We start from the raw sequence: 27154 nt of genomic DNA on the forward strand, positions 1-27154 counted from the left end.
CTTCTTTCCCTAAACAGAGGGATTTCAAATGCAGACGTGTTGTTTAATCGGTCCCCACTGAGAGCACTCACACTCACATAAGAACGGGTGCCAGGGGCTGCAAAACTGCTGCATTATACCAGAGCAATCAGGCTTGCCCTGAAAGCAGGAAAATGCCCACAAGCCATAAAAGGCCGAAGCTGACTGCTGCTCACAAGTTGCATTAGTTTTAGGAAGGATGGGGGAAAGTTGGCAGTACTTGAATCAGAAGGGGAAGGCACAGCCCAGCCTGCTCCTCCAAGGGGCATCCCGCTGCCAGCCCAGCACACAGGCTGCTCACACTGGTGGGCTCAGCACCCCAACCCCCACATCCACCCCTACGTTCACAGCGACGCACAGCGATGGCTGACCCTTTGGCCATCCCCTTGCAGCATACCCAGATCATCTCTCATCTCATCCAAAAAACAAAAAAAAAAAAAACCAACAGAAAAAAAAGGAAAAATAAAGGAAAAAATGCCCCTTGGACCACGAGGGGTAGGAAACATCTGCACCTTCAGCGTTTTCAGCTGAAATCCACACTCGCCTTTTACGGTCGCTGCAGCACCGTGACCCCTCAGAGGGTGAGGTTTGCAGGCTGGAGGGAGGCTGTTACATGAGATATTCAGGAAGTTATTCGAGTCGCCTGGATAAAAGCCCGTGGCAGCTGGGCGTGCTGCAGAAGCGAGACAGAGCCCGCTGCATCAGCCACCAGCCCGAGGAATAACATTAGTTCCAGCCTCACAATGAGCTGTTTACTGGCCTTGGCTGCCTGTGGGAACAGCCAAGAAGAGCAGAGGAAAAGGACAGACAAACACAATGCGAGCGGGACGCGCTAGATGGGAGGCTGGGCTTTAAACTCGCCCTCAGGATTTCAACCCTATGGAACTGGAGAGGGCTGAAAGAGAAATAAAAGGGCACTGGCTGCTCCGCAGCGCAAACAGGCCGAGACAAATCAGCCATCTGCTGCACTGCCGCTGCCTGGAGATCCCCGGTCCCGGCTGGAGGGCTGATACTGAAGGTAAGAGATAAAGCACAGCCTTAGGCAGCGGCTCTGCTGAAAGGCAGCTCTGGGGAGAGCTGCACGACGAGAAAGCGGTGCTTTCCCTGCAGAAAGCAGCGCTTGTAGCTGTGTCCCCGCGTTTTTGAGAGCCTACAGGTTTTCCAGCCAGAACCTGGGGCTCTGAGAGCAATCTGCCGGGGAACCAGAGTCCGGGGGGCTCCGGGCAACCTCTTTCAGAAGTTTTCCCCGACAAAAAGCAAGCAGCAAACCAACAACAAGGCTTCCTAAATCCCTTTAGGGAGATTTTTCCTTTCCGGCTGGAGCTGCCTTGCAGCTTCCCGCTGCTTTCCCCACTCCCACCCCCTCCTCGTTGGAAGCACCAAGGAGGTAAAGCCGCTCTCCGAGGCGCGTCCCCCCGGCGCGGGGCCCTGCGGGCTGTGCCGGCCCCCCCCGCCGCTCCGCCGGGCGATGCTCCGCGAGGGGCAGCCCGAGAGGGGCGCGGAGCGGGGCGGGCTCTGCCTGCCATACCGCGGCCCTGCCCAATGGAAAGCTTTTCCTGTAGAGACCCCCAAGAGCTCCCGCTGCCCACAGACCCCGCGCAGACATCGGGCCCGTTCTCGCCAAGACGCGATGGCCGCAGCCTCGAGCAGTTCTGTTTCCTCTCCGAACAAAGGGAGGCAGAGGGCTGCCGGGCGCTTCGGATTTTAATGATGAACGGCGAAGTTTTAGCAGCGAGAGCGCGCAGCCCTCCCGCGTGGGAATAGCCGGGCGCTGACTGCAGCGCGCAGAAAGGATCCATGGGGGAACGGCGGCGAGGAACGGGTCCGAACCCGGTAAGTGCTCAGCACAAAGCCGTCCCGTCCCGTCCCCATCGCGTGTCAGCACCGAGAAACGATCGGGGCCTTTTCTGAACTCCGCCAGCTCAGACAAAGCCGGGCACGAACCCCGCGGGCGGCGCGTTTCAATGCGGAATAGCCGCGTTTTGTCGGACTGATCTTCCGCTGAGAGCCGTGCTGTGATTTGAGTGGAAGCAGTGAATGTTTGTGGCCGTTTCTGACTTGTGGGGAAGGAGTGGAGGAGCTCCGCGTCCCGACTGCTGCTGGGGAAGCTGTCCTCATTCACGGCATAATTGCCATCGTGTCGCTGTGGTTGACGCGTTGGGGGCTTTTCCATCCCCCGGCGTTTGGTGAATTTGCCATTCCGAGGGTTCTGTTTTAATCCTTGAAGTCAGGGTTGTAAGAACGCTTGAATGTGAGCTGAAGAAAGGGCTGCACATAAACGTGGCAAAAACTTCAGCTTTCAGCTTACACGTGCTGTGAGATCTGGTTCCTATAGGCTATATTAAAAAGTAGGAAATGAGTTGCATTTCTTACACTGCAGAAGTGCATTTCATTTCTCACTTCGTCTTCCACTTATGGCTCAAATTGACTCCTTTTAAACTCAGTGGCAAAATCCCACGGGAAAAAGAAATCAAGCACAGCTCTGAGCAGATCAAAGTACCATTGCCAGGAGTAAAATGAGTGCTCAATAGCATACTTATAGCAACCTAAAGATACAATAGCACACTTATAGCAACCTAAAGATACAGCTGTTTGAGAGCAATAGGACTTAGAGTATAAGGAAGGGTTTGCAAGGATTGTTTTGTTGTTTGTTTTAAATGAGAGCCTTTAATCTTTCTTTGAGAGGGGACAATTGTGTGTTGCAGCACTGCTCCCCTGTATGAGCAGAACGGCAAAACCCACGCGATGGGAAGTGCAAAGTTCACATCAGTGATAACGGTATTCCCCCTCAGTAGCACTTTTTCATCTTCTTTCCCTTACTGAAAGCCAAAATAAAACAGGCAGGAAGCTAACCTTGCTATTTCAGGGGGTTCAAAGCCTATTCAATTCGAAAGACAGTCCTGAAAACATGGGAGGGAGGAAGGGTGGGGGAAGCTGAGCTGCATTTCATTTTAATCCTTTGAGACTGAAAATGAGACTCCTGCCTGGCTGGGGTTAGGGCAGCTGATAGGAATCAGTCATTAGATTCTGGAGAGAGGAAGTTGCTCTCTACAGCTTGAAGCTTTCTTTAAGTTTTAGAATTCTCTCTCCAGGTCCCTGAAAGGAGGTTATGCTGAGGTGGGGGTCAGCCTCTGCTCCCAGGCAACAGCTATAGGACGAAAGGGAATGGCCTGAAGTTGCACCGGGGAGGCTCAGGTTGGATGTTAGGAAGAATTGCTTCTCAGAACGAGTGGTGTTGCACTGACACAGACTGCCCAGGGAGTGGTGGAGTCACCGGCCCTGGAAGAATTTAAGGAGAAGGAAGATGTAGTACTTCGGGATGTGGTTCAGTGGGCAGTACTGATGATAAGGGGACAGTTGGAATAGATGATCTCAGAGGTCTAATCTAACCTTAATAATTGTATGATAAATGATTCTATGAGCTGCGCTTGGACACAGACAAACAGAACCAATGCCTGAATGCTGTTATCCACTCACTTGCATTGCAAAGTGTTGCAATGAGACAGAAAATAGAAAGTACAGTTCCATTTTCCTTTTTTCCTTCCATTACCTGCAGCAGGGCCCTGCAGCCTGCACCAGAGGAGGGTGCACTCCCAGCTATAGGATGGCTACCTTCCTCCTGCCTGTGATCTCACACAAAAGCAGGAATTAAGACAGTTTCAGCCAAAGCTCCATCCAGCTTCCAGGGAAAGGAAGCAGCAAAGGGGGGTATCATAGACCCTCCGAGTTGGAAGGGACCCATGAGGACCGTGGACTCCAACTCCATGGCTTTGGGTAGGAGAGGAGTAAGATTTCCTGAGTCAATGAACTAGGTTCTCAGTGATCATATTCAATGTATGCTGATATTTCTAATGCACCTGTGCAGACTGCAACTAACTTTGGCTCAAGCTGTATCACTGGCCCTCCATTCACTGCTGTCTGAGTGCTGCTGGACAACTATATATGGATAACTGGTCCCAGTCTCACGGCCCAGGGTCACGAGCAAGAGACCAGTGAGTCACCCCATCCATGGGACTGGAGGGGTGAGGACAGCTCCTGGAGCTCACATCCAGCCCTCAGGAGGTCTTTCCAGGTCAAATGCATGCACAGACTCTGCTCCTTCCCACGTTGCACAACCTCCATAAATAAGGACCTGATTTAGTCTCAGGGAAGGGGAGCCCACTGCCTTGCACAAAAGGCAAATTCTCTCCTTGAAAAGAGGATCTCTGTATTCCCAAGAACAGACAGTGACTCTGCAAGGTTTCCTCTAATGCGCCGTCTTCTGAGCTCAGTCCCACAAGAGGTGGTAAAGATGCACACAGCCTCAGAGCCAAATTAGCCTGAGCTGACCCTCACTGCAAGGAAAGCTTCAGAATCATTTGTAACAGTTTGGCTTGGTTTTGTAGAAAATGCAGTCCCTTGATCTTAGCAAGTGAAATTGAGGGGCACTGACTGGTCCCCTAGCCTTGAGCAACATAGCAGATTGCTTTCTCTGTGCAACACATGCTTCCACAGCATCTTATGCACCTATGAAGCCCTTCTTTTTAGCTAATATTTGGCTAATATCACATTTACTTTCACACAGTAGTGCAGTGTGTTGCTCCATCACCCTGCACTACGGCACAGCTGTATGCAGTGCTGCCTCACACTGCACATCGAGGGGTGCTGAGGGGATGGCTCAGTGTGGGGCTGCTCAGAAGGTGGGGTCAGATCGATGGAGCAGACGAGGCTGCAGCCACCCACACCCACCCCTATCAGAACGGAGCCTCAGACCATCCTTCACACCCCAAATAATGCAATTAGAGAGAACAAAGCCCTGTTTTATGTACCCCCTCCAGGACATGAAGGCGGGGCACAAATCCTCACACTACAGCAATGCACAACTTGCCTCCTGCCCTATTAATCTCCATGGATGTAGACCTACAAGGAAGCCAGCTGTTCTTGCACTGAGGTTGAGCTTGCAAAAGCTAAAATGGGCATCTGTGCTGCGGCGCTGGCAGCTGGAAGAGCCACGTAGATGCTAATGCACGCAAAGGGAAAAGAAGAGCCTACAGTTTTTGGATAAACAGAGGTGAAAGTTCAACAGTGCTTTGAGCAAAGGGACTGCAGAGGAAGCAGCACAGAGCAAGACAGTGGGCATGGCATGGGGGAACGGAGGGCTTCATGCTGCAGGGCCAAGGAGGGCAGCAGGGAGCCGGCAGCCACCACAGAAGCACTGCAAATGGTGTCCAAGGGCAAAGAAAGGAAGCTGTGGGGCTGGATGCTGACTGGAAGGCATTCTGGAAGCGTAAGCAAATAAACTGAGTCCATCATTAGATTCCCGAGCGGTTCATGGAAACAGAACTCTTCTTTTTTCTCCTTAACCGTGCTTTGTAAATAAACAGGGCTACATCAAAGGCACAGCCACCTCCAGCACCACCTTCTGCTCCTGAGTGAAAACAACCTGTGAATCTCCAAGCATCGGCCCAGAGGGCAATGCAGCTTCTCATCAAGGTTTTCCTTGTATCTAAGCCTCGTTACCACGCTCTCCATTGCGCCTAGCAATGCTATTAAAGCATGAGCCTCTTGCTAAGGGGAGATCAAGAGTCCAAAGAGCAGCATTCCTACAGTCCTCCATCAGCCTGAGATTTCCTTGCAAGCAAAACTGTTCCTCTTACAAGAGTAAAATAATGCAGACTTTGCTGAGAGGTGTGGGGTGAATCCCACCGTTTCTGGGCTGTGGGCCAGGCCCTTGGAAGGCCACGGCACTGCAAGGGTTAAAGGGGCGATGTAAATGAAGACAGACATTCTCAGTGAAAACAAAAAGAGAGTCATGCCCCGAGGATCAGCGTCTGGATATGGGGTAAGGCAGTTCACCATGCACTGCACAAGGAAACATTTTAATTAGCTCAACACAAAACAGATACAGCACAGAGAAGTGACCACGAGCAGGAAATGCTTTGTAGGTCTCAAAGGACAGTGAGGAGACAACGGTGGTGCTGAGCAATTAAAAGAAGTGAAAAAAGAGGGGAAAAGGAGAGTGCTGTGAGGATGAGGTCTGACAGGCTCAGGTTTCCACCTCCCAGCTCCACCTTTGGAAGGAGTGAAACTGGGGTCCTCCTGGGGAATGGGGAGGGCTGGGGCTGCCTGCTGGTGGCAGGAGGGGACCGGAGCACTACCAGCTGCTCCCAGGGGTGGAGGATCAGTGGGAAACACCGTGCTGGCACTACAGACCTCCGCCTGTCTTCTGCTGAAGAGGAGTGGGAAAGCAGATGGAGAAAGCCAATGGGTCCCAGCATGGGAGGTGTCACTGCGCCAAAAGCAAGTGCTGGGAAACGGGGGTAACACTACCGTTGAAGACCCTGGCACAGTGAGCATCAGAGCCACGAATAAGAGCCTTACTGCCCATCTTCTGGGCTAACCAAACATTGTCCCCTTTTCACCCAGCACAATGGAGGCATTTGCTCTTCTAGATTAACCTAAGGAAAAATGGCCCTTGGAGGCTACAGAAGCCTATGCCGACCTACAGTTCACACTTCTTTCCTACCGTTACCAGATACATCCCTTCAGATTAGTCACTGAAAGAAGTGAAAGCACTTCTGCCTTCCTCACTTCACGCAGGCAGCTGCTGCCTCCCACTGCCAAACCCCACCCTTCCTCCTGCTCCCACCACAGCATGGGGTACGTTGAACTGCCAGAGATGCTGGGGAGGATGGAGAGTTCATAGCAGCCCTGCAGACATCTCAGCTCAGAAACCAGACCAGAACGTGGTGTCCCATCACAAAGCAGATGGTGCTGCAGTGGGCTCTGCCAATGGCACCTGTCACATCACAGCGTGCCGTGAGCCCACACCGATGGGCACCAGAAGATGAAGCCTCACAAAGCCAGCAACCAGATTCCCCAAAAACTCCTTTCTGTTAATGCTCACAAAGTTCTCCTCGCAAGCAAAACTAACCAGCAAAGCTTCTGCTGAGAGGAGGCAGTATTGGTAAGCTGGGATCCTGCTGTGGTTACAGGTATTGCAGGCAGCAAAGCAGCTTGAGCTCAGTGCAAGACTTCACTACTGCTTTACTTGCTTTGAATTCACTTGTTGTAGCTTTCAAATGAATATATTAGCCTTTAGAGCTAACCATTTTGGTGGCACGATTGCCCAGTGGTGCTGCTATAGAATTATTACAAATGATGGCTTCTGCAGCTAGAAAACAGCTGTTTCTATTCATGTATCTCACGCTTGAACAGTTGTGGTGTATCTCTACAGTACCTATAACTGGTCTGGAATAAGTCCTACGGCCTTATGGCTGGGTGGACGTTAGGACTGGATGGTGCTGGAGGTCACCAACCTCAGTGATTACGCAGAATTATCCAAACCACCCTACTCAGTTGTTGTATCGCTCAGATAACAGGGATATAAATTCTCTGATGAATGTGGTTCTTGTCAAGGGAAGGCATAAAGCACGTTCTGTGGCCAAGGCAAACGCTTATTGATTTCCAAGGTGAGAGTCTGAGATGGCATCAAAACGCAACAAGTGTTGCCATAACCTGGAGGGATTTCTAGACAAAACAGAAAGGTCCTTCGGGTTTGAAACGTTGCCACTTACAGAGATGAAACGGCCCTACAGTGCTCAGCTATGGATATGAGCACACGCAGGGTGCCCAATATCCTGCACAGATCAGTGCTACCTCTGACATCGCCTATCAAAAACACGGAGGAGGAAACGCGAAGACACAAGAAGTCAGTCCCAAATTTCACACCACCATTTTGCTGACCTCTGTTTGGCAGAAGCACAGAGAATGAGATGAGTGTGAGAGGAGAAGGAACGGCCTCAATGGAACCATGAATAGGGTTTTACAAAGTGCTTGTTTACCTGAAGCTATTTTCTGTACAAAATAGCAAACCAACCCAAAAGAACAAAAGCAATGGTTGCTCAGAATCCCACTGATGCTTTGAAGATGTCTTGGGGTGCAAGGAGAGGAAACCAAAGAACCCCAAACAGAATAGCTGTGTGCCAAGGGAAGGAAGGCACAGAAGGTCTCCTTTGTTTTTAGTATGTGAAAGACAGGGACTCTGCAGCAGAAGGCACATGTGAGCAAACACTGAGCCCCACCTTGTATGAGAATAAGGGGGTTACGTGAGGGACAGCTGCTATGGGTTTGCTATATCATCCCCTCTGCAAGAGGAAATATTGGTAACATCCTCACATGAGCCAGGCTGTGCATTCTGTTACAGTGCCTCTCCTGACAGCTCGTCACATCCCTCCTCTCACCCACAGAGCCCATTTTAGACACAGGAGTTAAAGCTTTGAGCTGCCCGAATGACACCACTGGAAGAGCCTTCCTACTCAACTCAGCATTTAACACCACCAGTTCTCCCAGCAAAGCACACAAAGAGCTTCCTGTTGCTTTAACCCTTGGTGAAAAGGAAGAAGAGCATCTTACATCCAGAAATCCAAACCTGCGGACTGATGCTGCAGAATTTAAAGCACATGGCTCAGTCTGAAAGCAGCTTGTCAGCTTGTTTAAACCCCGCAGGGTTAGGTAGGTAAACAACACACGTTTATATTTCCAAGATCATAACCTGGCTGGACAATTGCTGGCAGGCAGTTCTCACACAGCAGAAAAGCTGTATTTGTCCCTGTGGCTGTCTGATGCAGAGCAAGGAAAAATAACCAGCTGATGGAGCTCCTTTTCTCCTGTGCTCCGAGCATCTGGGTCAGGCTGCTGGCAGGGACCACATATGCCAGCAGTGAAGGTAAGGATTTCAAAGCTGTCTTTTAAACCTGCAGTGCCCAGCTGTGCTTTGAGGAGCAGCCAAAATCCCGCAGTGTGTGCACAGAATGCAAAGCAGGGCTTCCACCCAACCCCAGCACAGCCCTGTGCAGGGGCCCAATGAGCCTCAAACCTCACCCAGACCTGGAGCCCAGCACACCCAGGTTCTGCCCACAGCAGGAGAAAGGGTCCTACGGAGGTTGCACTTAAGTATATACCAAACTTGCTCCTGATGGAGATAACACGCGGCCTCTTTCTTTATTGGGCAAGTTACTTAACACATTAGGCTGAGGTTGGAGCTAATGTTTGCTCTTGAATACAGCTAAGTTCTTGCCAAGGGGCATTTCAACTTCTAGATGAGACTCCGCTTATTTAGATTGCCATGCATTCTAATAAGAAAAAAAGTGCACCTTCGAAATGTTACCGCCCTTTTCATACTAACTTTAAGTGTGTGTTGTGAAATGACTTAAGAAAACAAAGTTCATTTAGCCATAACATAGGAGGAAAAATGCTGAGATGAGTGCAGAAGCCCATAGGGCCTCAGAACACACTGCTCCCCTGCACAGCCCACTGCTGCTGTCAGTTCCTGCATGTGCATGAAGGAAAGCCTCCCTAAGGGCTTCTATCTCATTTCACCTCACTTCTCATTGTCACATAATCAGCTGCAATCAGATAAAAGCACATCTACCCCTGATCTGAGTATCTGCTAAGGCAGGATATTGTTATCACTACAAATGCATAACACAAAACGCACATGAAAGGAGGGCAGATTTGCTGAGTTAGAAACACGTATCAATGCCATCTATGGAATCAACACAGTTGGGGGGAGCTCAAGGTATGCACGGCAAACCCATCAGGACAGCAGAGCAGCACAGAACAGCAGGCAAGAAACCTCCCCACCAGGACACATGCAGTAGTCCCAAGTCATCTTCTGAGACCTCAAGAAGACTGAACCTGCTCAAAAACATCTGATGAGTGAAACCAAGGGATCCTCCCTTCCTAGCTTCTCACCCCACTTGTCTCTGGGGCACAACGCTGTCTGGTCTGGGCTCATAGCACACAGTGAGCTCTGCGCTGCCAGGGTGTGAGCTCAGCCAGGCCAGGCTGTGCTGCATCCCTCCACACCTGGCAGTTCAGCAGCTGGCCCACTGACAGCACGCAAGAACTGTTGTTAGTGTGAGTTTTTCCCGGTAGGAAAAACATATGGAAAACATTTGATTTTGATCTGTTTGCATCTTCAATGGTCTCAATTCCATGCTTTCTCCCTCCGTTTGTTTGTTTGCATGTTGCCATTCCAACCTTTAAGACCAGCCTGCTCAGCTACGTGTTTGCTGTTGTAACCATGTTATCAATCACTTTCTGGAACAGATCCTACAATTCACAATGGTTTCATCTCCAAGTTACCCATTGCTGCAGTTACTAAGACGTTTCCTAGATTACAAATTACAAAAGGGTGACAAACTGTTTTGGATTCACTTCGCTGTGTTTAACAAGTCAAAGGTCCCCACTGGTAACCCAGCTTCACGTCGCCAAGGCGTGCCCCCAGCCCACAAGCCCTTCTCATGCTGGTTAATGAGATTTCCCTGTTGCTTCTGCTCACAAGCCTCAAACACTTGGCACAGCCATAGGAGGATAACATCAAGGTGGTTCAGAAAGCTCTCATTTCCAACAAATGACATGCTTACTTCAACTCCACACTTCCCCAAAGCTGAACCGGGACAGAGCCCTATAAGAATGCAGCTCATGAGATTTTTCCAGATCTCAGGTTCAGAAAGGTGACAAGGAAGAGAAATAAAATGAAGGTGTCAGTGCAGCTTAGAGAGGAGCCCTTTCAACAAAGCACTTCATGCTTAAAAAAATATATATCCTTTTAGTTAATAACACCATTTTTGCAGAAAAATTGAAGAATAGAAACCCCAACATTTTCCCAAGGATCCAGCATCACCTTGAAAAGAATTCCATGCAAAACATTTATAAAGTACAACATTTCATTGGAAAAACCTGCACGAAACGCTCCTACTTCCAGGTAGAAAAAAAGGCAAAAGAGCACTTGGTCAGCACAAGTTCTTCCTATTTTCTCATTTTAAAAAGTTGCTGTATGGCAAACAGGTATACAGATTGTAAGGTAAATAGGTATACAGGCATTGGACCAGAGAGATTATCACATTACAAAGGAGTAATGAAATAAAGATCTTACCTATGTCCTGGGCTCGCGGAAGGGCTCCAAGAGGAATGATCTCCAGATAGAGACCCTTCATCCTTGGGAGTCAGCCCTTAAATGGGGTCTAGGAGAGGTGCAGCCAGGCTCCACCCCTTCCGGTCACTCAGGTGAAATTGCATTCACCTGTGCCCCTGCAGCTGACTCAGCGCTCACCTCAGGTGGTCAATCAGAGGTTCAGGCCGTGATTCAACAGTTCCCATTCAGTTGCAAACCCATAGAAGCTTCAATTCCTGCACAGGTCAGAGTAAGCACTAACATTTTCAGCTCCATTCTGCTTGTCACACGCTTAGGTAAGCAGTTGCCTGGGTGTAGAATCAAAGAATAGCCTCAATATTGCAGCCCATAATGTCTTTCCAAACACACTGGGCTCAGTCTGAGGAAGAGGAGGCTCAGGAGAGATCTTATGGCCCTCTATAACTACCTGAAGGGAGGCTGTAGTGAGCTGTGGGTCGGCCTCTTCTCTCATGTGACTAGTGATAGGACTAGAGGGAATGGCTTCAAGCTGCACCAGGGAAGGTTCAGGCTGGACATTAGGAAATACTACTTCTCTGAAAGGGTGGTCAGGCACTGGAATGGGCTGCCCAGAGAGGTGGTGGAGTCACTGACCCTGGAGGTGTTCAAGGAACATTTGGACGTTGTGTTGAGGAATATGGTTTAGCGAGAACTATTAGTGATGGGTGGATGGTTGGACTGGGTGATCCTGTGGGTCTTTTCCAACCTCGGTGATTCTATGAAATCCATCTCAGATTTTAAGGAAAAGCCTTTCCAGGTGGAACGTTGGAATTGGCTGCCACTCTCCTTCCAACAGGACAGGGGAGCAAAGCAGGGAGCAAAGGAAAACTGAGTGCACTAAGCGCTGCATCCAACTTTGGTAAGTCTCAGTAATAGTGGAATTCATAGCAGTTCATAAAGACTGGCTGTAAAGTAATTACTGGTCCTGTTTGAATATTTGGAATGGAAAGAGCAAATACGCAAATACTCTCTTACATAGACACGCAGGGTGATAATAGATGGCAAAACTGATGGCTTCTATTTCTCTCCCCTTTAGGATGAAAGGATGCACCGTGAGGACATGGTAGCAAGGGTTCAAGCGACCTTCCTGGAATGCGTTTCATCAGGAAGAAAGGAGATGACCGCCTTGTTTTATGGATGGCACTGAAGTAGACTTTGACATCCTTCGGAAGCACACCACAGACTTGGCATGGGAAACCACAGCAACAACCATACCTGTTTGACAGATGATTCCTTTAAGTACAACCTGTATGGAGCCGTGTACAGCGTGGTCTTCATCCTGGGTTTGATCACCAACTGCGCTTCTCTCTTTGTTTTCTGCTGCCGGATGAAGATGCGGAGCGAAACGGCCATCTTCATGACAAACCTGGCAGTTTCAGATCTGCTGTTTGTGTTCACTTTGCCTTTTAAGATTTTTTATAACTTCAACAGGCATTGGCCTTTTGGAGATAGCCTGTGCAAGATTTCTGGGACAGCGTTTCTCACCAATATCTATGGGAGCATGCTGTTCCTCACCTGCATCAGCGTTGACCGTTTCCTTGCAATAGTCTATCCGTTCCGGTCTCGTACCATTAGGACCAGAAGAAATTCAGCCATAGTCTGTGCTGGAGTTTGGATACTGGTCCTCAGCGGCGGAATCTCAGCCTCGTTGTTCTCCACAACCAATGTTTCCAACACCAGCACCACCTGTTTCGAAGGCTTTTCCAAACGTATCTGGAAAACCTATTTGTCTAAGATCACTATATTTATTGAGGTGGTGGGGTTCATCATTCCTTTGCTACTCAACCTCACATGCTCTTCCTTAGTTCTCAGGACTCTCCGGAAGCCTGCCACCTTGTCTCAGATCGGGACAAACAAAGAGAAAGTATTGAAGATGATCATTGTGCACGTGGCCATTTTTGTTGTGTGCTTCGTGCCTTATAACTCCATACTCTTCTTGTATGCTCTCGTGCGGTCCCAGGCGATAGCAAATTGCTCCTTGGAGAGGTTTGCACGGACAATGTACCCAATCACGTTGTGCATTGCAACCATGAACTGCTGCTTTGACCCATTCATCTATTACTTCACGTCAGAATCCTTCCAGAAGTCTTTCAACATAAAGACCCAGATAAAAATGGACTCTCTTTTCAAGACTGAGACCCCTCTGACAAAGACTGCTCTACCAGCACAGCAGGATGAAATAAGTGATCAGGCCATTACAAACGGGGGAGATCCAACATCTGAATCGCATTTCTAGTGCCATGTTGACACATGCCTTATCCCCCATTACCTTTTGATTAACACCAGGTGTGAAACAGTTCTTTGAGAGCACGTGGGTTCTCGCATACTGCTAATGAATAAAAGCCACTGGGGAATAACTGCACAGGTAGATAAGTTCCTGTAGTGGGAAGGTCCCACCAGATGCGATAGCTAAACACAGAGTAGAGAAATCCTGATGGCAGAGAACGGCTGAGTGACCCCGTACATATCAGAAAAGGAGGGAACAGAACAGATTCCTTAATTAGAATATACAGAACGTGCCAGCATTTGGCACTACTTCTCCCCGGTGGTTGACATGGGACCAGCTGGGAAATACAAGGTTTAACTTTTCTTAGAGATATCTGTCAGTATTTCATGCCTTCTGGAAACGCATCATCGTATGTTAACTCAGTAACTTCACACGATATGTATGTTTGCTTAAAAAGGTGTAATAAAAGCTTTGGGCTTTTCCTTATTTCACTGCAAGAGTATATACATCCCAGCTTTACTAGATACAGGCACGTTAAGTTTGCTGTATGGAAAGGTTTGGAGCATACATAATTTTGAAAATAGGTAGATTGGTTGCTTTATTATATAAAAAAAGCAAAAAGGTAATTAATGATGCAGTTTCAAAGTATGTTGTTTTTTTGTTTTTTAAGACTAAGCTATCTCTTAATTTATTTTTAACTCCCCCTAGAGGTGTCGCTTAGGAGCACATTACTGCTCTGCTGCACCTGGGCTGTTGTATCCCAGGAGGTTATGGGGCTATTTCTGGTAAGTCAGCTGGAGGAAAGGGCCTGGAACCCCACAGCTCTCACCAGCCCGAGCCTCTCCAATGGGACAGTGTGAGGCTGAAGAACCCCGGAGTGCTGTCCTTACAAAAGAGCATTTGGATACAGACAACTAGTGTCAGAGCATCCAATTAACAGAAGATCTTGTCAGTGATTTCCTGCTGCATTTTTGCTACACACTCAACTAATTAAACTAAAAGGCCTCCGAGTAACTCCAGAAGTTAAATGAGTTAGCTGCACTCTTTTCCTCATTACAGCAATGTTTCCTTGTTTTGCAATTAATTTATTACATGTCCTGCATTTCCTTTTATAGATATAGACTATATAAATACATGTGGAAAATTAACTGCCTGCATACATTGTTGTGTTTTACAAGATGATTCATTTCTCCAGCTGTCGTTTCAAGCCATCCTGACCTAAAAAGGCCAGTTCACCCTTAAGAGTAAGGCACATGCGTGAGAAAACCAACTAAACATTAAGAAGTATGAAGTATTACCTCTTAGATCAGTAAAACCTATATTTTCCACAGTATACATCGAGCTGCTTCTCAGGCTACAGTGGAAAAAAAAAAAGGCAAAATAGTAAATGAACAGATGTCTTCTGTTCATGCAGATGCAGCCATTTATCTTACTTCACTCTGATCAAAGCTGATGAGATACTGAGCTACAGCAGCACTGTGACTGCTTACAAGCAACCCGTTTTCTGACACATTAAAAGAAAAATGTTACACTTAGACAGGAATATTAATTCAGCAATAAATTGACTTTAGATGAAAAATACCCCATTGCTCACCAAGGCCAAGATGGGCCCTAGAGGTCACTGCTCCAGCACACACAGGGCTGCCACCTACCTACTGCTCCTTACAGGAGGGTGAGACCCCAACATCTGGCTTTAACATTAGCTTTATTCTCGTCTTCCTCCTCCTAGAGATCAGTGTTCCTCTCTAACCCCACAGACGTGCCCTGTAATTCAGCACATCTTGTGCCAGGAGAGCTGCCACGCTCCTTTCTCTCCATCCCTTCCCGTGCAGTCTGTGCCATACATTTAAAACGCTTTAAGAATCATATTTCCTTTGGCTGAGGAGCCTGTTTCAGCACTTGCCACGAAATGTAGATATTTCAGAGGAGGTGCTGCCATAATTGGAGACTGAAATGCCAAGTAAGACAAGAGGCTCCAATGGAGGCACAGTTGTCCACGCGCAGCTCACACAGCGCTGCTGGGGGAAGGAAGGGGCTGAGATGGGTGACAGCTGAGACACATCCCAGATGGAACCCAGCACATTAATGCCCTGCCATTAACTACCAGTGGGAAATGGAGCTCGGTGAGAGGAGTGCTCAATTTGTAGGGACAGAAGAGAAAAAGTACAAGCAGAAAGAACCACTAAAAAGCTGAGGGTACGGTACTGAAGGTGCATTTCACTCTGTTAATGGGTAAAATACATGGCACATAAACAAATGCTCATCTCCAGTGCAAAAAAAAAAACAAACAACAAAAACAGCCAATCTTCTTTCTTCAGTTTTACATAAACTGAAGCTTGATTCCATGCTAACTTGCTCTCAGTGGGCACCCTTTATTTGTTAGCTTGCAAGGAAGATGCAGAAAGCTGGGATTCCCGCACTGCTCGGGGGTTGGGGGCTCTGTGGACAGGACCTGCTCTCACCCATCACTCCGGGCGGAACGGGACTGACAGCAAACATCACTTGTGGGAATCCTGGAGCTGCTTCTGCTCTGCTGCCTTCCTGCAGCAAAATCCAGGGGAAAAAACATCCAGCCCAGAAACCACTGTCTCGCCTTCTTAAGGAAACGTTAAAAGAGAGGGGGAAAGAACTGTGTGTGACTGGACAACCTCCAGGCTGTGCATACATAGCTTAACTGTAACCCGAGCATAATGGGTGTCTTTTTCTGAGCGAAACCGGTGCCAATGCTTACAAATCCCTGTTCGCAGTTTTATGGGGCGAGAGCTGCGGTCAATATTCTCACATAAAACCTAACCCTGTCATCATGTGCCAAAACACTAACTGAAAAGATTCATTATTTTGTAATTTAATACCTTATAAATTATATGGAGATCAGATGTTGGCTGGCACTCCCATCTGGTAGGACAGTTCTCTAGATCAGGTATCCCGAGCAAACGCTCTGTTTTGTGTATAAATAACCAATTATGCATTCAGAGAGAAAAATCACTTCTCAGAGGCTGGTAAAGCCAGGCTGGAAGGAATGATGGTGGTAAATGAAAAGTGGATTCACAGTTTTTCTGGCTAACGTGCGGTGTTCTTTCCCCTGCCTAACAAAAGGCTGTTGTCAGCAAGCAGCACGCACCAGAAGTGGGTTCCAAAGCAAAAATCAAATTAATGAGAAATTAGTGCCTTATCTAGCTGGGGCGGGGAGGCAGGATGCAGCAGCCCTCTCTGATGCTGAACACACAGCTTTAGCCAAGGGTTCCACTGCTGTCTGCCAGCTCAGTTTTCCTGTCTCCACACCTTCCCCGTGCGATTTGTTTGCTGCAAGCTCACCAGATTGCTCTGCTCTGTTGGGGAGCTGAAGCTCTGAAAAGCGACTTCTGCCCAAACTCATCTCTGTATACGTACATCCATGCACCATGATGTGCTGGTTTGAGTTTTCATGGTGGGTGTCATGGCATAAGGAAGAAGGGCTTTGTATGACAGCCACCATGAAGGTCTCTTCCCATAGTAGGACTTCCTGGTAACACAGCAGGCCCTGTGTCAGATAAAAGGTGCCTGGTGTTTGTGTGACAGCATAAATCCTTTCAGCTTTGCACTGTGAATTACTCAAGCTCAAGTCTACAAAATGCAAAGGCAAGAACGCAGCACAAGTCATGCAAAGGATGTGCACTGGCCGCTTGTGCAAGTGAGAAGGATGAGAAGTCTCTGCTCCTCAGCAAGCAAAGCTGTTCCTCCTCGGTGCCCACCACAGCCCTGCTGTATGGGTTCTGCCTTCTCGGTCATTCCAAGAACACCTCCAGGGCATTTTTGAAGCTGTCCCCATGGTGCTGCAGGGTCTCACTGCTCTGCATGCACCACACACACCTCCCCTCTGACCAACTGCAGGTAAAGGAGTGAGGGACCTTTCACCCTGACGGGACTGCACAGCACCTTTAGCAATCTCCTTGAAGGCTGCTGTCCCTACACAACCCCCAGTGCTGCCCCGTGTCTCTCAGCAGGAGGATTTGCTGTAAAACAGGCAGGAAATGACCGTGTTGGAAACACTGTCTCAGAACAGGGAACAGCAACAAACAACACTGCTGTGAAAGAGCACTTACACAGAGCTCGGTTTGGAGAGAAAAAAAAACACTCAGGGGGAGCACAGTACTGGAGAGGAGTGTTTCCACAACACGCCACAGAGATGCTCAAACCATCAGTGCTGCAGACTGCAAAGCCCAAGCAAACAGGGCGAGCCGTGGGGAGCTGCACAGAGGCAGCCGTCCTGCTGGCACAGTGCTGTCCCCTCCACCCAGCACACTGTGACCCCAGGGCTTCCCTGCAGCCCAAAGGGCAGGCTGCAAACTGTCCTTGGGGTGTGATTTAAGGGCAGCGAACACAACAGCCCTTGTTGCTGTAAGCAGATTATGCTGCTTGGCATTAAGGGACACAGCTATTCTGTGCAAGATTACAAGTCCCAACCCTATTTCTCCCCATCTAATGCTGATGTTGGCTTTGAGTGCTGACCTCAGGGCTCACCCACAAGCCCTATCTGGGTGCAAGTGGTACACTGGGCCTTGACAGCTCCAAATACCACAAAGCGTTGCACTGCAGAGGGGTCGCATTAGCAAAGTCAACCTTACGGCAGATTCAATGATGCACACAAACCAGAACCTCATAAGCGAGAAAGATCTGTGCAGGACGTTTACTTCCCACAACAGCAATCAAACTATTGCCTCCAGATACCAATCCCTGCTGCTGGAATCTTCATGTTTGCTCTGCAAACATCCATGTGTGTCAGTAAGGGCTGCTCTGCCCCTCGCTGTGCTTTTGCTGGTGGTGTGGCATGCAGCAAGCTTGCACCAATAGAAGCAAAGCTGCCATGCAGAGCCAATGCAGCCCCAAGCAGAGCCTTGTGCTGGGCAGGCAGCTGCACCCTGGGGGTCGGGGGGGGTGGCAGAATGGGAGACAGACAGCAGGCAACATATTTTAACCTTATCATTTAATGCAATGATTTTGCTCTCATCTCGCAGCAAGGAAAAGCACTGCACAATTCCTGTTTTTCCTGCAGAAAAAGTCATTTCACTTACAAATAACAACACTGCTGGCTGTCTTCAATTCTTCAACTGCATCTCTCCCATGCAAAAGCAGGCTCACAAACACTGGGACAAAGAGGGAGTCAGGCTGTATGTTCTCGGGGTCACTGTGTGCAGGTTATCCCAAATATTTCACTATAGGTACCTAAGAAAGCCCCATGCTTGCTCCTCTTTGCCTGCTGGATTTGACCAAGGTAAATATTGCACAGAAATGAGCAACATGCATGTTCTGCACTGCTTGCTCTTGTATAATCATGTGTGTGTAGCAAAGCAGGAAAGTTTTATCTGGAAAAACAGTACGTGTGAGCCTGCTCATTCATTGCCAGCTTCTATAAACACACATTAGCTGGCATAATGCTGAAAGTGAAGGTTTTCTGCAGACCTCCTGAGAAAGTGACTACATCCATCACACGTGGAGAACTCCCTGAAACCACAACCATGGGACGATGTTTTTTCTTCTGGTTGCACACCCACAGCTTCTTCTGAGATACTGCACCCCCTCAGCAGCCAACCACCTTCCTCACTGCAGAGCCCAACTCATGCTCTGTTTTCACTTTGCTATCTCAACCTGTTTCGTTTTGTACTTCAGCTCTCGTACCATCAAAGCACCTTCTGCTGACACAGCAGCACGTCCTTGGGAAAGAAGTAAGCAGTGTTGTTAAAAGCATCCTTTAAAGTTATCAGTGGGCCTGCAGCTGAGGAGGGACAGTTATCACCTTATCCTTGTCAGGCACAGCAGGACTGCTCAAATACAGCTACAAGGCCAAAGAAAAAAGGGATCTGGGTAAGCAGTGTCAGGAAGTGACTACAATTGCCTGAGTTCAGAAGGACTCCTTGTATGTGTCAGACTGCCATGGCCATGAGCCAGACTTGGATGCAGAAATCACAGGACTGGGCGCTTTGGCTGTGTAAGGCTATTCAATCATTCATGGATTTATCCAGCATCAGAGCCTCAGACTTGGTGTGATCCGACCCTTAGTGACAGGCTGAAGGACATGCTGCTGCATTGAAACTCACCATGAGCAAATTTCCTTTAGGGTAAAACAAACAAAACTGCAAACTCATTTAGTTACCCAAATACAGCCCCATAAGAGACACTTCAGTACCCAATTCACCAACACTTAAACCAAGATAACCCTGTGAAAAGCAGGAGTGCTGTGCTGCAAGCTGACTACATCAGTTTCTTATTGTACCTTTGGCTAAGGCCATCTATCTTCTTCCCACTGACAAGGCATGCACAGCATGACATCACATCAGAGGAAGCAACTTGTTGCTCATTTTAAGGGGATGCTCAGGTGTCATTCAGCTAACAGCAATAGTCTGCAGGGTGATGCATCCCTGCGCAGCTCCACTGTTGCTCTGCAAAGCATAGACCACCCCACACTGCTTCAGAGCACAAAGACGTGCCCAGAAGTTTGCTCACCCCTGGAGGACGTGGCCTGAGAGCTGCTCTCCATACACGCCGGCTGGGATCTGACTTCACACAAGGTTTTAAAGAGCTATGAAGGCAGGAAGGCGAGAAGCAAGCATTCAAGGTCATTAATGTATATGCACTTGTGTATCTCATAATGAATTCAGTGATTTCTCATTGTTGCTTGCACTACAGAAGAGGGTTAGGATTGGGGAGAAGCGGGGCTGGAGGAGCAGAGAAAGGCTCTGAAATCAGGACTCCACCTCCCCAAGCAGCACACAGACCTGAGCCTTCCTCAGGATTGACATCCACTTGCCAAGTGTGTGGTGGGGGGGGGCAGCCATCCCCACCTGGGCTCAGAGCAGCGCTGTGCTCCAACCCCCATAAATCCCAGCTCTCGGCAGGGGCTGCTGGCCCAGGCTCAGCTCTGAGCTAACACAGCCCCTTGTTTCCTCCTGGCCTTGGCTCACACCTGGGCAGCCCTGAGAGCCAACAGCACAGCCCAGGCCTGCCCACAAAGCACCAAACCTCCACGCATCAGGTGCTTTGCAAACAGTCCTGCAGTCCGATGGGGTTTTTGGTTTTCTTTGATTGCAAACGAGGGTTTTTAACCAGAGCAAACTGGAAAGGAGCTTTCCAAACATGTTGTGTCTATCGTGCATCTTCGGCTGCAGGAGGGAAGCAAATCACTGCCTGTTGCCAAAGCCATTGCAGTGAGTCACAGCCCTGCAGGACCGGATCCATCCGACAACAATAGCGATCCGGCAGTTCGCATCTGTGAGTTAAACGAGCTCACGAGCCCTAAAAATAAACCTGCTAAGCTGCTGAAGTCGTATTTTCCTACCAAATTTCCTGCTGAGCTGTTCCAGCCATCATTCGACCGCATACTGCCTCATTGATAGACCTTCGTGGTTTATTGCAGGCGAGGAGATTTAATTAGCAAGCGAGGAAGCAAGGAATTCCTGTTGGTGTTTTTGTGAGGGGGGAGTGGGAGGGAAGAACAAATGAGACAACTTATGAACGATGTGAGTGCTTTCCTGGCATCAGAGCCACCTCGGGATAAATGGGATCCTATGGAACACACCTCCTTCCTCTGTGGGTCTCCTTTCCTTCCCTTCCTACAGCGTGGTTTAAATAAAGAAACATCTGCAGAAACTCTGCAGCAGATGAGCCCTAATCAGGTGAAGATAAACACACAGATGCGGGGTGCATGGAGAGGCGTAGGATAGTGAGGGCTTTGTGAGCAGGGGGTCCCAGGCTGCAGAATGGAGCTGGCAGGCGTTTCACAGAGCCAAATGTCTGTTCCCAATGGGGGAACACACTGCAGCACAGACACAGCCCAGGGAGCGCTATGGGAAAGCGCACACTGAATCTCACGGCACGAAAAGGAATATACAGACATCTCAGAAGAAAGGAAATGCTACAAGACAATCTATGCAGCAGATGTATGGGACAAGTCGCTGATAATGAGAAGATATTTGTGGTGTGAGCAGTTCACAGCAAGAGCCGGAATTACCCTTTGGTTCCAGAATGACTTCTTTATGCGTGGGAGCTCTCAGAAGCAGCCCCTGTCTGTGTCTTCCTGTCTGTGCTTAGGGAGAATCCAGGGCAAGAGAGTCCCAGCCCCAACCAGGGGTTGTTTGGGAAATGAGCTATCAGGAGGTCCCCGTGCCAAAAGGTGCTCTCTGGATGCCTTCCAGACCAGAACTCAACCTCTGCTAATGCCAGTAGAAGACCCAGTCTCTGTGCAACCACAGTAATTCACATTGTGCTGCTTTGCTCAACCACCATTCAAAGCAATCTCTATCTCTTAACTGCAAGCAGCACCACAGCTGTGTCAGTGCTTCAAACAGGAAATCTGCATCACAGGGCTGTGAGCAGCAGCCACTGCTGTCAGTGCTGCTCCTTCCCTGCTCTTCTGCTGGATGTCCCACCTGGGGGAGATGGATAACACAGATTTGAAGCAGCTCCTCATAAAAACTGCTCCGTCCCACTGCTCCAGGAGGGGAATTTCATCTGCTGAAGCTGAGCAGACAGTTGCAGCTGGAGAGGGGTGAGACCAATGCCTTGCACAGGATATATTTTTACTGGCTTGGTCTCCCTTGGCTGCTATAGCAAGAAACCTGAGGGCTCTAGGCAAGGATCAGGCATCAAGTTTACTTCCTTTTCTTGCAGAGTTTAAAGGAAAAGAGCATATTTCACTGTGCTCTCTCATGAAAACATACCAAGCATATATGTATAAATATATATATACACACACACACACACATTTTGCAATAGCTATGCATGACTGCAGTGGATAAAGACCAGAGACAGGGCCTGGTGTCTGTCTATCACTGACATTACACTGAATGGCTTCAACTACAGAGTTCCAGAGATACGTTAGAGGACACGCTTGCAGGAAGAATGTAACCAGCTAATTGCTAACATGCTTGGCTGAGGGCTGGGAGCAGACTCCAGGGTCTGAGTAGAGCTGATGAAAGCTGCACCTCTCAGCTATATACCACCAAGCCAGAGCCATGGGGTGCTTATCAGATCGAGGCAGGTTGTGCAGCTCAAGGTCACAGCTTGCCCTGCACGGAGCAGCACGGTTGGGCTGCAAACTCACACCACACCAAGAGCCTTCCTGCCCCAGCTATTTCACAGCACCAAGGAAAACAGTGCCTTGGAATCATAGAATCCCCAAGGTTGGAAGAGAACTCCAAGATCATCCATCCAACCATCCACCCGTCACCAATATTTCCCAATGAACCGCATCCCTTTGTACCACATCTAAATGTTTCTTGGTCCCTCCAGGGACTGTGACTCCACCATCTCCCCAGGCAGCTCACTCCAGCACCTGACAACCCATTTTGGAGAAGAAATTCAAACCCTCCATCTCCCCAGCCAATACTGCAGTGGTGAAGCCACTGCCACAGCATTTCACACAACAGCTCCACACCTCAGGTGGTCACAGATCACCAGGTTGCCACTTCTTAGGGCCAAACACACTGGTAGTCAGCTTGTTTCAGAGTGGTGCTACTCTCTTCACAGTGGGAACACAAAAAGCAAGCGAGGAAGGAAGCTCCATCTGCACAGAGAAATCATTTCAGCTAAGGGCACACAGGATAAATCAAAATGCAAAGGGATGCAGATAATCTGGGGATTGAATTATTGAGTCAGCCAGCAAGCATCAGTCACATTTTGGAGACAATCCTAGAAAAGGCCATTTATTCCCAGCACCATAGCAACAGAGCATTGGATCAGGTTAGCTCCTCTCACACTGCAGCCACACTTGAAGTTTTGTGCCTTGAGCAGGAAATCAGGGAAGGAATTTTGATTATAAGAGAGCACTGCTGAAGATGTGTCTTTGGATAAAAAGACTTTTCTGCAGGGGGGTGGTAGGGTGGAGAAGACAAGCCAGCTCTCTTTGTTTCTCAACTCATAGTCAAGCCCTAATCCCGTACATACAGCCTGGCAAAGTTGGATTTCCATAGCAACTCTTTCTCAGGACAGCAGAGAAAGCTGGCAAAGGGGAAAGGTCACGATTTAAATACCTTTTTGCTACTACAAGAAATCGGATGCCAAACACACAGAATCAACTGAATGTTTAAGATGAATCTATTTATAAAAAACCTCCTCCAGTGTGAAACCCATTTGTTTAGGATACGTACCTTCTTGGCCTCGCATGGCATCCTACACACTTTAACTATCTTGATTGTGAATGACCACAGCCCCACTGCTTGCTTCAGCTCAGACCGAGCTGTGCCACAGCCAGGACTGAAGCCGACTCAAAACATGAACTTCACAGCCCCATGTCCCAAAGCCAAAGGGAAAAGTCACCTTTAGAGAGCTCTGCTGAGCTGTCCCAGAGCTATCACGGACCTGGAAGAATGGAGCCTTAGTTTAGAAGCCATGCCGAGATGCCTGTTTATTCCGTGCACACTATTTATATATCAAAATTGAAACTGTTTTGCATAGGGTGTTTTTCCAACCAACCATGGGAACAACAGCTTTTCTCTTAAGAAGCAATGAAAGCCCCCCCAGATGCTGCTTTGAGCAATCAAACAACAGAAGACCAACACAACAGCAAGGCATCAAGTCTCGAGTCTGCACACCTGCAGTTTGGGCACACGAAGCAGCAAACCACCGCCTGCCCTTAGCACAGGGCTTCATGCACAAGCACTGCTGCAGCTGAATGCTGACATCATGTTATTCCCCCCTCCAAAGGCCAACACCTCCATCTAGCAGCAGGAAGGAGGCAGCTGGACATTGCTCAGCTGTGAGTGCCCAGGTGTGCTGGGTTTTACTTTGGATGCCCAGTCATCCCACTGTGACCATTAAACATCACTGAGACACCAACAAATTTGATTTCAGATCCCTAAAGAACCAGCGGTGCAATTACACCAAAATATAAAGAATTTAGTGTCACTACTTGCCTTTGAAGCTCTGGCACTCATTTCAAGTGAGAGCTGAGGTTAGGATCAGTGTTCTCCAGTGCACCTCTCCCAGTTCTCTAAGGCATCACTGCAGTGGCTCATTAGACAACATGACAAACAACACAGACTATTCCAGCTCAAAAGACAATAGAACATCTTTCCCTTCCAGCCTTTGTGAACATTAAAAGCATGTGTGTCTGAAAGTGGCATCTCCACAACCAGCAGCTGTCTCCTTACCTCCACTCCAAAGGCACGATGCTCGGCGCTATGGGATGTGGTCACTGAGTGATACCATATGAAGTCTGCAGGCTGATACAACTCCTTGCACACACTGCAGGACTGATGAGATGGGGCCAGGCAGGAGGGTCATCACAACGCTCCTCTGCCCACTGTTGGAGGATCCTGGAAAGGAACAAGATCATTAGCAGCCAGCATCTGGGTACATGATGCTTTGCAGGCAGAGATGTCAGCTGCTCCGAGTCCTGCTTACCATCTTAGCCCATCTTTCAAAATTAATTCTGTCCTGGAAATTCAACCAGATTCTTCCTGGCAACTCATGCTCCCAAAATGCATCTCCTCAAGTTACCTCTTAGCCACCTAATTTGATTTTACCCAGTTAAATGCATTACCCTGCATTAAGGAATCAGAACTAAGCCTGACATCAGCTAACACAGGCTGGACAGACATCTTGAACACTCTCATGTAATTAAAAGGCTAAAGAGAGAGAGCTTGAAGTCTTCCTACGTTCCCAGAGAAATAGAGGTAAGAAATAGCAGAAGGGGAGAAGAGGAAAAAGATATGAAGGTGCCAGGTGAGCTCAGGCAAATAAGAAGTGGTAGAGCAGAAGTAAACCTGTCAAAGTCAAGGCAAGGAGAACACTGGCAGGAGAGGAAAGATAATGGGACAGAAGAGGGAAGTGGTGTAGGACAGACAGGAAGAAAAATATGGAACATAAAGCGTGAAGTCAGAAGGAAGGTTAAACCGTGGTGAGTCACTTGTCTGCATCCCTCAACCATCACATGGTGAAGCTCTCCTGCAGGGCAGACACTCCTCGGTCCAGTTTCCCTTGTGAGACCCCACATGCAATAATGCTTCCCAAATGGACAGCAGAACATAAACGATTTCCTGCTCTTTTGTTCCTGCAAAAATCTCTCAGAACCTTTATTCTGTAAGGTAATCATTGTAAAAGTCTGACCAGTGAGTGTGGTAAAAGATGCTCCTGAGTTTATTGGGACCTATTTACAAGGAGAGCATTCCCTAGTGACAAATGATTGCATCCACATGGCCAGCTCTTCTCTGCTGCTTAGAGAAGCAGGGCTGTACTCTGCCCTTGTGTCATACAGGAGAAACTGCCCAAGGTAATGGTCAAGCTCGTGGCAACAAAACCAGAAGCCCAACTGTGAGGGCTGGACCCAAAACTGCTTGTTGACACCGGCATCCTGATCCTGCTGAGAGCAGCAGCAGAGGGCAGCCGTGGGACGCGGAAGGAAGATGCAATCAGAGACGAAAAATACTTGGGGCTGAGAGTTTCCTTCCACAAATTCATCTCCTGACAGAAAGCTGAGGGTGTCTTTAGAGGAAAAATACTGCTGGCACCCATGTGACCCTGTGAGTAGAGGAAATAAGGAAAAACAGCCATTAAGGAGCCTTCAGAAAAAGCTCAGCTCATCTGAAGTCATCTTCTCCAGGCCGATGTGAGGCACTTCAAATCCTAATGATGCCCACAGCCAGGATTTCTTTCCCTACAGCTGCTTTTGTCCCTCCCTGGGCACGTCCCTCTGACAAAATGTTTGCTTCTCCAAAGCCCCAAGTGGCTTTTCCCATTGCATCACCTTGAGCTAGGAATGAATTGCATTTTTATAGAGGAAAGGAAGATGAGATTTTAAGCACGGGGGAAGAAATAGCTCTCATTTCATGCAAGCCAACATAAGAAAGAGGGATTAGAAGTTTTCACTCTGCTTTTAAAATTGCATACTGTGAGTATTACTTAAGGCACATACTGCCATCGTGTGTGCAGGAAGGAAAATGAGAGAAAGCTTCGACCTGAGCAGCCCCATGGCTGGGAAGTCACTGCTTTCCAGATCTTCAAACAGACCTGGGAGCAATGCTCCAGCTGCACCCGCCTTCCAGCTGTCCCTATGCAGTTCAGAGTCATTCTTTGACAATAATACCCTTAGTTATTATGGTGGTGTAATGCTAATAATGGGATGATAATAGCAGGGTGGTAAACAATTTGGCTACAGCAAATGAGAACGAGCCCAAATGCAGAAGCCACAGATGCAGAAACGAAGGAAAAGAGCTGCTTACCTTTGGAAGGGCTCAGGTATGCAGGGATCTCCAGTAAGAGATGCCCTCATCTCTACTACCAACCCTTAAATGAGGTCTGGGAAGGGGTGGATCCTGGCTCCATCCCTTCCATCACTCAGCTACATTGCATGCACCTGAGCTCCCCTGGGCTGGCCCTGCCTTCCCACCATTGCTTCCATCATTGCTTCAAGCCCTAACTTAGCTTTTCCACTACAGGTGGCAGAGACTCAATTACACAGACAGTGACCTATAGATGCTGGGAATTAGAGTGAGGATCTTGAAAAAGGTACAGAAAGAACTTGTTGGTGACTTTCCTTATTAATCCCCTGAACCAGAGCATCATCATCCCAAAAGGAAACCTGGCCATTCTAGGAGAGCTTTTTTTCAGTGCTTACTGCAACAAGATGGACAGAGTGATTATTACTTAGGAAGGCTGAACTAGAATATAAAGAGAAGGGGCAGTCTGAAAGAACCCTGCATTCACATGAAAGCTGTACGTGGAACTGAGCTCCCAAGCACACACAGAGGTGGTTAAAACTGAGAGAAGAACCATCTGTTAAAATGCAAACCCGAAGCAAATGATTTATTCTTTGAGGTTTGCAAGAGCAAAGTTCTTTCTGCCCCTCCAACTTTCACACCTCTTAGAAAGTCATTACATCATTCCAAATTGAAAGTACCAGTGGTTGGCTTGGACCCCCTGTCATCACTGTCATAGCATAGGCTTTTCCCTACTCTAATTAAGCACAGTCCTGAGCAATT

The 27154-nt window shown here is 48.4% G+C and overlaps 1 protein-coding gene across 8 annotated transcripts; it reads left to right on the forward strand.

Annotated features, from left to right (window-relative positions):
- The first annotated feature begins 693 nt into the window (after positions 1-693).
- LPAR4 (lysophosphatidic acid receptor 4) lies at positions 694-14360 on the forward strand. 8 transcript variants are annotated; one of them, XM_046939971.1, is made up of 4 exons: positions 694-1036; positions 1166-1405; positions 1581-1851; positions 12012-13693. In XM_046939971.1, the coding sequence occupies exon 4, from the start codon at positions 12165-12167 to the stop codon at positions 13209-13211; it is 1047 nt and encodes a 348-aa protein (XP_046795927.1). In that variant the 5' UTR covers positions 694-1036; positions 1166-1405; positions 1581-1851; positions 12012-12164; the 3' UTR covers positions 13212-13693. The 8 variants fall into 8 exon arrangements, with proteins under 8 accessions (XP_046795927.1, XP_046795929.1, XP_046795928.1 ...); XM_046939973.1 differs by lacking the exon at positions 1166-1405 and adding an exon at positions 4836-8725; XM_046939972.1 differs by lacking the exon at positions 1166-1405 and adding an exon at positions 4836-8511.
- Positions 14361-27154: the final 12794 nt, after the last annotated feature.

Source organism: Gallus gallus, chromosome 4, assembly GCF_016699485.2.
Source record: "Gallus gallus isolate bGalGal1 chromosome 4, bGalGal1.mat.broiler.GRCg7b, whole genome shotgun sequence".
Lineage (NCBI taxonomy): Eukaryota > Metazoa > Chordata > Aves > Galliformes > Phasianidae > Gallus > Gallus gallus.